At 39.2% G+C, this 10596-nt stretch overlaps 1 protein-coding gene across 1 annotated transcript in view; it reads left to right on the plus strand.

Annotated features, from left to right (window-relative positions):
* EIF2S1 (eukaryotic translation initiation factor 2 subunit alpha) overlaps positions 1-9245 on the plus strand; it is a 14356-nt gene extending 5111 nt beyond the window's left edge. Inside the window, exons 3-8 of the mRNA XM_005306687.3 lie at positions 76-155; positions 766-917; positions 4972-5078; positions 7016-7113; positions 7989-8132; positions 8686-9245. Coding sequence (XP_005306744.1) covers positions 76-155; positions 766-917; positions 4972-5078; positions 7016-7113; positions 7989-8132; positions 8686-8811 — 707 coding nt within the window. The 3' untranslated portion in view covers positions 8812-9245. The remainder of the gene's footprint in view (positions 1-75; positions 156-765; positions 918-4971; positions 5079-7015; positions 7114-7988; positions 8133-8685) is intronic.
* The last annotated feature ends 1351 nt before the right edge of the window (positions 9246-10596 follow it).

A 10596-nucleotide genomic window follows, 5' to 3' on the forward strand; every position in this document is an offset into this window, starting at 1 on the left:
TAAGTGAAGTGTTTGTACTCTGAACACTGAAGTACACTGAAATTTAATCTTTCAAAATGTTTTGCTTCCTGTTAGGTTACATTGACTTGTCAAAGCGAAGAGTTTCCCCAGAGGAGGCAATCAAATGTGAAGACAAATTCACCAAATCAAAAACTGTAAGTTGTTGTCTGCACTTTGTTACTTTGCTGCCTTCTAACCACGTACATTGTCAACTAGCTCCATGCCAAGAAAACCACAGAGAGCTGAACTGTTGTGAAAATGAAATGCCGTTCTAGTTCCTTTAACACACTTTGAAATATATGGCTGGGGTTTAGACTGGGAGCTTGGGCTCCTGGGTTCTCTTTCCACCTCAGTCACTGACTGACGCATGTTGTTTAATATAACACTCCTCAAATGGGTATAAATAATATCACCCTCACACACGTGCAGTATAGGGTAATGTTGATAAAGCACTTTAAGATACTTAATAATTGCATAGGGTTTAGTATATAATTGCCCTATGCAGTGCCGGGTAGGGAAAATCATACGGTGTCAGCACCCTAAAGCTTTCAATTTATAACTCTTTAGAATTGCTGCCTTTTATTTGAACGTTCTTTACTCTGACTATTTGTATTGCAGTAGCACCTGGAGGCTCCAACAAAGGCTCTGTTGTGCAGTGTACGAACCCGTAGTAAGGGGGGATAATCCCTGTGCCGAAGAGATTACAATTTAAATAATATTCTTCACTGAGGTTCTTCATCCCCTCCCTTTTTTTGTTTGTCCTAGGTTTACAGTATCCTTCGCCATGTTGCTGAGGTGTTGGAATACACCAAGGACGAGCAGCTGGAGAGTCTGTTCCAGAGAACTGCCTGGGTATTTGATGACAAGTACAAAAGACCAGGATATGGTGCTTATGATGCATTCAAGCATGCAGTCTCGTAAGGGCACCTTTTTACTCTTATTGTTTTAGTGCCATAGCTGCAGACAAGTGTTTCTCAGAATAGAGCCATCAAAATTTTCCTCTTAGCCCATTGGACAGCTGGCAGCGTTTGTCTTACACTGGTCAAATAAGTCTCACAATTCCCAATTTTTGTCTGCCACATGCTTGTTTTAGATAACATCTGTTTCAGGCAGCACCAACATGATGCTCTCATTGGAGCTCTTTAACATTGGGAACTAGATTCCAAGGATTCTGCCGTATTCTCCCTCGAGTGTGTCACTTTGCACAGGCCTGTTTTTAAAAGTAATTGGCTTTGGTATGGAGAATTTATTGAGGAACTCTCTGAGTAAGGTGTTTGAACACAGAATGGGTTTATAAGTGCTGCCAGTCTGGAGGAAACATGGCATCATTAAGGAGCCTTGCAATACTTTTCACGCACACACAAAAAAGTAAAGGGTTTAGCCTTTGTGTCTTTGTCAGTTTCCAGCTCACTTAAATCAAGCCCCTCATTAACTTGTTTTCTTCTGTGGTCATTGCTAGGGCCCTACCAAATTCACAGCCATGAAAAACATGTCACGGACTGTGAAATCCAGTCTTTTGTGTGCTTTTATCCTATACTATACAGATTTAACAGGGAAGACCAGCGTTTCTCAAATTGGGGGTCCTGACCCAAAGGGGCGGGGGAGTCCACAGTATTGCTACGCTTACTTCTGCACTGCCTTCAGAGCTGGGTGGCCAGAGAGCGGCAGCTATTGGCCGGGCGCCCAGCTCTGCAGGCAGCAACGGAGAAGTAAGGGTAGCAGTACCATACCATGCCATCTTTACTTCTGCGCTGCTGGTGGTGGCGGCTCTGCCTTCAGATCTGGGCTCTCGGCCAGCAGCCACCACGCCAGCTGCTCCACTCTGAATGCAGTGCCGCCACCAGCAGCAGTGCAGAAATAAGGGTAGCAGTACTGCAAACCCCCCTACAATAACCTTGCGACACCCCTCCCTCACCCCACAACTACGTTTTGGGTCAGGACCCCTACAATTACAGCAATGTGAAATTTCAGATTTAAATAGCTGAAATCATGAATTTACAATGCTATGTGAATTTGGTAGGGCCCCTATAGTGGGTGATTTATTTTTTTTTTTTTAATTGACTTTCAGAAGCTACATATGCCAGATTGTTCCCTGTTGCATCAACTAGATCTTGTTTCACTTGTCTCCAAATTAGGTGTTCCCAAGTATATGCCTGTATTACAGAAACACAAGTGTATTGAGGTTGATCTGTTTGAAGTAGATGTTGCTTATCTCTAAGGCTGTGTTTCTCGACCTTTTTGATACCAGGGACTGGCTTGCTGCCTTCCTAAACTTTATCAGGGATATCTCCGGGACGGCACTGGTCCATGGTACGGTTACTGAGAAACACTGATCTAAGGGATTGGAAGCAGAAGCTGTGCATCAGTTGAAATAGTTTGTACTGAGATACAGGCCATTCACTTACAAACTGATTTGTTAAGACATGCAGTTCCTCGTAATAGTGCCTTCACAAAAGACTCAATTGGCAAACCAAAATTGGATTTCTCAGAAAATACTTCCCCCTCTTCTTTCTTCCCATTCTAAAATACAAAATCTAGAAAAGTGTAACTTCAGTCCACCACTAGGTGTCAGTGACTGGTTATTTCGATCTGCATGTTTTCTTATGTCCACCTGGAGATTCAGGGCTTTTATTACTAGTTTTGAATCCTCTTTAAATTGTATTTGTATATTGTGTTTTGAGATCACTTGAAGTATTGTCAATTGGATTAACAAGGCTCTTGGGTGGTATTTAACATATGTCTCCCATGGAGAAAGAGTTTTAGTTTAATGAAGGGAAGCTCACTGATTAATGGACCATCAGGGCACATTGCTCCAAAAGGAACCCCAAAGCTCACTGTCATACTGTGAGAAACACTGTGGTATTGACCTGGAGCCCTTTATATAACTAGGGTTATTTTGAGGATTAAACCTGGAAAACTCACTGCTCAAATCTAATTTTCAGAATTAGGGTTAGGGGAACCCGCCCCACAACTTTTTTAAAGGGTTATAAGAAAAAATTGTATCTGAGAAGTCAGTATGTAATCATATAATCTATCTTAATACATATGTGGAAAGGCCAGAGTTAAGATTCCACAGGCAAACTTGATGCTTTCAGATTTTTTGAGAGTTTGTGCAACCAAAATGCATAATTGAATATATATTCCAAAGAAACTACATTGAAAGCAAACGAAGCAACAACAGTTATTGGTATCGGTATGTGCACTAGGTGCAGTAAGCATTCTCATCAACTGTAGTCTTAAATCTTAACCTTTGCACTGTTCACGTGTATAAACTCAAATTTTGGTTTACATTTTCAAGGGCAGAACATATAATCGATTTGATTTTTTTCTCTTCTGATTACTGAAAAGTGATTGGCTTTGGCATCATATCTTTCTTGGTGTGTACAAGGACAAATTAACCCTCAAAACAAATGCATCATTTACACAATAGCATACCCAGGGCCAGATTTTTAAAGGTATTTAGACACCTAAAGATGCAGATTGGTGCCTAGGTGCTTTTGAAAATCCCAGTAGGTGCCTATCTGTATCTTTAAGCATCTAAATAACTTAAATCTGCCCCCCAAGTGTCTGCTCATTAAAGGACCTTTTGAATTTTGTGGAAGTCTTAATTGGAGTATGTGCAGGATCAGGCTGTAAGTTAGGAGACTGGATATTCAGACTTGACAAGGGCACCATATTCCCCCATATAAATTCATATGTTTCAGGATCTAAACAGTATGACATAAAATCTGTTGGTTATAGTTTGAGCATGTATGCCCTTATGCTATATTTCTGCATGTAAAATCAATAAAGATTTCATCATAAGATGTTCAAAATTAAGTCTGTTATGCAAAGCATTCTGGTTAATACATCCTAGCTGGTGGTGTTACAGGTGGGGCTCGTGTTGCATTTCAGAGAACCATGATTTGTTTTTGGTTTGACTAATCAGGGCTTGCAAAGGGAGCTATCAGGATGTTGGCTTCCTAGGCAATAGAGGATGACTTGCTCAGGAGATTGCTGTTATGCAGCAGTGAAATAACAAGGGGGTTGTCTAATGGGGAAAACTTGCCTGTGAAGAGCTTATCCGTTATTATTAGTTACATGATTATGTATTTGCCCTAGTTGTGGAGCAGGCCACCATTGTGCTAGGTGCTGTACAAAAAAAAGACTATTCCTGCCCCAAGGAGCTTACAATTTAAGTGGGCTATGCTGTTCATTTTAGCAGTGTGCTGAATGGAAGCAAAGCAGCACTAAAGGGAAATGCTACCACTTGTTACACCTCACCCCTGTCTAGGTCAGCAACAGCAATTGTACCCCGGAGCTCTGGATCTTAAAGTATCAACTCTACTGCCTGAGCTAAAAAGACCCATGTCTGTTAGCCAAGTGTGGTGCAGCTACCACTAGAGGGAGTCAAAGCACCATAATGAGTGGGTGTGGGCTACGTAGTCTTATTTTCTCTTTCATTTATAGAGTAGTATTTGCCCCTCACCAAAACATTAAGGTATTTGATTAAGCCATTATTTTAAATCTCTATGTCAGGGTTTCTCTTTTACATGAGCATAGCTTCCTTTGCATAAGGGATGGAGTATGAGCTCCATATAGCTGGCTGCATTTTTCACTGCAAATATAATGTACATTTGATGCCAGACAGAAGTTATTCCCTCCTTTTGATTAAAATGAGTTTGTCATGCAGTCTTATTTCCTCCACATAACTTGAATGAAAGGCCGAGGTAACTGTGCTCCTCCCTTACCAAGAAATATGTCCACAGCGAAGGTATTTTTAAATGGATGCCTTTATTTCTCTCCATTGTTTAAATGGTTTCTTAATGAAGCTTCCCCTTTCTCTTTGCACAGCAGATCACTTTGTCATTATACATAACACTATAGGAGTGGTACTACATGTTAATACTGCTGCTTGTGTCTCATCTTGTCCTTGTTTGTACAGTTTATAGATCACTAACATTATGTTTAACATTGCTTTGTTTGACTCAGAGACCCTGCAATTCTGGATGGACTAGATTTGACAGAAGATGAGAGACGTGTGCTGATTGACAACATAAATAGACGTCTGACACCACAGGCGGTCAAAATCCGAGCTGGTGAGTCCTAAATGGACAATAAGTTGAAACCCAGAGCCCCTATACACAACACAGTCACTGAAATCAAGTTACCAAGCACAATGTAAAATTATAAACCTAATTAAAATAATTACTACCTCTCAGTGACAATATTTGAATGAAATTGCTGTTTCAGAATTGGCTATCCTTGAATAAAATGCCTTTCAGATTACTGTCTGTGTCCTCCTACCTCTAAATCCCATGGTACTTTTGTGTATTTTTTGGAGGAGAGATTGTGGCTCAGGTAGGCTGAAATGACACTAACAGTGGATTACCTACCAGTCCAATCTAAGAAACATTGCTCTCCTCCCTTAAGTATTCCATAGGCTTCTTTCTGATATTTGAACGTTTGTATTGCTAATCACAGAATCCTCTTCTCTGAAAGCAGCTTCTTAATAAGTAATCCAGTCCATCTCCTTGAACTGGCACAAGACTGATTAAAATATTCATCAACTGTTATTGATTACACCTTTGAACCTGTCTAGTAGTGATGATTTTACAACGTCCCTTGATGGCATCTCCTGTTACCCAAAATGTTAGTTTCTCTGATTGCATGTTAAGCTCATTGCTGCTTGTTATGCCTTCCCTGACAGGTTGATTGAGCCCAGTGTGCTCTGCTAAAAGCATTAATCTGGCTGTTCAGCCAGATAATTGAACAAGCCACAAGCACAGTTACCAACTAAACAAATGTCAGGCTATCACAAAGGGGTAGAAAATGCCTCTAGTAAAGCATTCTAGGGCAATCAGCGTTATGTTTTTTTATTGTTTTGGTTGGGGTTGAGAGAATAAGCCATATCTGGGTTTAGGGAGGTGAAGGGAATAAGCCATATCTGGGTTTAGGGAGGTGAAGGGGATGGCTCAAAGTGCGGGGGAGTGAAACTGTTTGTGCTAATACCTAAGGCTGTTACTTCATTGCACCATATGAATTAAAATTAAGATTTTACATAGATGCGTAGATTTTGATTTCCAAATCCTGTTTATATACTGAATTAAATCACCAGAACAAAAGCTCTTTGATTAGAGTCTCATAAAATGACTTAGAATGAATGTTCCCTCATTTAGTTTCGATAGCCTGTTGTGTTATTTTGACAGTCCTAAGTTGGATTTGAACTCTGTTTTGTAATAAAATAAGGAATTTTCCTTTGGGCTTTGAGGTTAGTCTGAGGCTGACTAAGATGTTTACTTTGTTATCCAAATTTAATTGCAACCACTAAAAATGGTGGGGTATTATGAATCACCTGGGTGAGAGACTAATCTACAAATGACTGCTTTGTGCAGCAATTATTTATGGATATAGACATACAAAAACCTTTGTCTGGTGACTAATCAGGTAATAATTAGCAAATATGAGTTTCATGGTTCTGAGTCCTCTTCAAACAGACAATACAAAAAAAAAAAAAACATGGTAATCATTTCTACTGTAAACTAATACGATAGTATGAAAACTCCCAGTACTGCTGGGGAGGGGCCTCAGACATTAATGTTGGCAGAATTTCTTGGTTTTGAGGTGACATTTCCTTTAGTTTGAACTTTTTTGACAGTGCTTTCATTTTGCAATCTTCTGTTATCACTTTTTTATATTTTGAAGTTGCATCTAAGTCTCTTTCCACTATATGAAATGAAGTTACTGACTTAATTTGGTAGTTCTTTTATTAATTATTCAGTATCTTATCATTTCAAAGCACTCTATAAAGACTGTTAATCATCAAAGAACTCTTATGAGTTATGTAAGTATTTTCATCATTTTATAGATAGGGAAACTGCAACATTCCTGGGCATCCCATTTTCAAAGGGTACTGAAGCTGTCCTGAGAGCTGACTAGTAATGATTAATTTTTTTAAAAATAGTTTTCCGTGAAAGAATTGTACCGTGTTCTATAATGTAGTATTCTTTGCATTAATTGTGTTTCTTTGTCTTAGACATTGAAGTTGCCTGTTATGGTTATGAGGGCATTGATGCAGTGAAAGAAGCTCTGAGAGCTGGTTTGAACTGTTCCACGGAGAACATGCCAATTAAAGTAAGTGACTCTGACCTATGTCAGGTGATGGTGCCTGGAATTAGTTGAGTGTCTTATCAGGGTACCTATTTATCATGTGCATTTCTCACCCTCTTCCCAGCTAGGTGGACAAGTCATTCCTTTGTCTCTGAAGGGACCTCACAGAGTCCATTCTATTAAATTGGCTGACAGGGATAACCAAGGCAGGCCATGTTCTAGATAAAACCCTGTTTCTTAACACTTGCTGTTCCTGGATATATACCTGCAGTATTTATTTCCAAGGACCAGCTTGGGAAATGAGGGGATACTTTTAGCTCCAGTGTGTTTGGGTTCTCATGATGAATTTCGCACAGTCTTCTGCCCGAAAAGTTTTAGTATACTGGGTGCATTCATGGATAATCATTTTCCAAAGACCCTGAATCACCTTTTATCTTCTGGGAGCAGCTAGAATGTCTTTTAACAGAGCAAGTAAACTCCACCTACCTAATCTACTCAGAAAAGTATGCAGTCATTGCCTCAGCATTTCAAACATCAGTTGTTTGGAAAAAGTATATGATGTGCTACTTTGTCACTCTGTTCTTCCATTTGTCCATTTCTAAAATAAGGATAATACCCACTTTGACAAATTCCCTAATGGAAGGCACTATATAAGAATTGCTATTCTAATGATGAATATAAAGAAGTAGACAGGGCTGTACATTCTCCTGTATGCTTCTAAAACCAAAAGCTTAGTTGTTTTATCATAAGTGGTTCATGCCGCTTGAGAAATAATGGATACATGTTCTTTGCACTGTGGTATATGTCAATCCTTTTTTAAAAGGGCAGTATTGGTCGCTTCAGTTTTTGTTGTCTGTTTCTTTATCATTGAATCTGCCTTTTTTCTTCAATTTTTATAGATTAATCTGATAGCTCCTCCTCGTTATGTGATGACCACCACAACGTTGGAGAGAACTGAAGGCCTCTCTGTTCTGAACCAAGCCATGGCTGTCATTAAAGAAAAGATTGAGGAGAAGAGAGGCGTCTTCAATGTGCAGATGGAGGTGAGAACTGTTTCTGTATTAAAATGCACCTTTTTTCCTAGCTATTTTAGAGCGGAGGAAGAAATCTCAGTGGAAAACTACCATTACCAAAAAATAAGTGGTACCTTCTTTGAATTGAACAAATATTGTTTCTGCTTAAACATAAACTGTCAGTAACAAATTTTATTTAGCAAAAATACTTCCCTGTGTTCCTGATAAATTTTGTTTATAAAAATTCAGATTTTTAGAAACTTTTTAAATGCTAGGTGGTTTGTTTAATTTTTTTGCTATTCCAGTCAGACCAGGTTTTCTTTGCACTAACACACTAGTGTTTGTTTCCAGTACTGCAGGGAATATTGAAACCATAAAAAGTCACAAAATCATATTGAGTAGTAATATTTTTGTTTTTCATAATGTAAATTTGAATCAGTTTGATCTCTTGCTATGCATTTAGGATGAGTACCAATAGAATAATTTGGTTTATTTTCTTTCCTATCTGTGATATTTTGCACGAAATATAAAAGAGGTTAAAGAAAACCAAATGTTAATGGTATGTGTGTGTCCTGTCTTTCAGCCCAAGGTGGTTACTGACACAGATGAGACTGAGCTTGCAAGGCAACTAGAAAGGCTGGAAAGGGAAAATGCTGAGGTGGATGGCGATGATGATGCTGAGGAAATGGAAGCTAAAGCTGAAGACTAAATTTCCTGGGATGAGTACCAGTTAAGGAGAATATATGATAAATTAGACACCCAGATACAAACACCCTGGACTGAAAGTTTCCAGTATCATCAACTCCAAAAGCAGATACTTTCTTAAAATATTTGAATGTTTTAAACAGACCAACATGTGGAATCCTCTCTTAAACAGCATTTGGTCTTGTATAGAACTTGCGCAAATTGAGTTCTTCAAACGGAAGATATCTACTTTCACTTGTAGACTCAAATCCAGTGGCCCAGGGAGGGATCATAGACCTTTGCTTAACATTTTCATATCTAACCACTCCAGATTGGCAACTGTTTCAGGTCAGTGCCTCTGTCAGTGAGGTTTCCTGGGAGCACCAAAACTGAGCGAGCCTAACACTTCTACACAGAATGTATTCAAGCAAATATTCAATAAATTTCTGGGATATTTAACTTCAGGCTTCTTTTTTCTTGTCACATGTTCTATAGTATTATGAAGGGGGCAGTGAAACTTCAGTTTTCTTTTGGAATGGAAGCAGTTATATATAAAATCTCCTTGGTTTAAAAGAAATCCACATATTTTTCTTAATACATTTTATAAATGCAAACTTTACTCAATGGATGATGTTTCCTTTGCTTTTGTCTGTATAGGTTGTTTTAGAGAATGGAAACTTTGAACAGAGCTTGTTACCATTTCAATAAATATAGTTAATGAAGAAAAAATATATAGTTGCACTTTGCTCCTAGAGGTGTACATACTAGAATGACACAACACATAGCTGCTGGCATCTTCCTTTGCTCATACTTTTAAGATTTACTTGGTGGTCCCTGAGTGGATGCTGCCACATAAAAACCTTGAGCTGAGAGGAACTTTGCAGTGATCACTGAAATGTGAGCCCCAAATCTGGTGCACACTAAAAGTGACCATTTTAGATTCTTGGAGGTGGATGTTGGAGAAACAAGATTCCCCCACCAAGCAATCTGCAAGACTGCTATGTTATCTTCCTTTTAATTCTCTCTATAGAACCCACCTTGGCCATGATGCCTACAAAACACTTAATAATGTTTAGGTGGCTGGTGTGCGGTGACCACTATCTATTACACCTTATGCACCCCTTGTCTGTTGTATCCATCTATTATTTTTTGTCCTATAAGCTGTTTGAATCAGACTGTCCTGGCTCATTATATGCGTGTACAGCGCCTAGCGGAATGGGGCCCTGATCCTTGATTGGGCCCTATAGGTACTATATACAAACATTCTCTCTTAGTGTAAATCACCATAGAGCACAGTGAACACAATACACAGGAGTCATCGGCCAGCAATCGTCCTCCATGTTTCACAGTCTTCTGATGGCCTTGAGAAGTGTGCCATTCCGCATCCCATTCTGAAAGCCACGTCCTCGAACCACACTTGCCATGGACCTGGCATCAGTCCCTATAAAACATGCTCTCCCACATGACCTGTAAACTCAAGTTTTCTTTGTCTGATTCTTTATATCTGGTATCACTCCAGTTATGCTTTTAATTTGGGAAATTACCTCCTCATTACTCATTTGGGAGGTATAGCTAATGTACAGCAATCGCCTACAGCATTTCAGTTTAAAGGCAGAAACCCTCTTAATGTCCTTGTTTCTTAGCATCCATGTCTTGCATGCATTGAGCAAGATGCTGAAGATAAAATGAAACTGCTGCAGTCTCTTAACTTCATGAATATTTTTGCTCCTCCAAATCGGGTGAGTGTCGCTAGAGCAGCAATTGCAAGTCCAGTTCTATGTCTGATCTCTAAAAGTTGTTTAGTGTCCCT

Source organism: Chrysemys picta, chromosome 4, assembly GCF_011386835.1.
Source record: "Chrysemys picta bellii isolate R12L10 chromosome 4, ASM1138683v2, whole genome shotgun sequence".
NCBI classification, from domain to species: domain Eukaryota; kingdom Metazoa; phylum Chordata; order Testudines; family Emydidae; genus Chrysemys; species Chrysemys picta.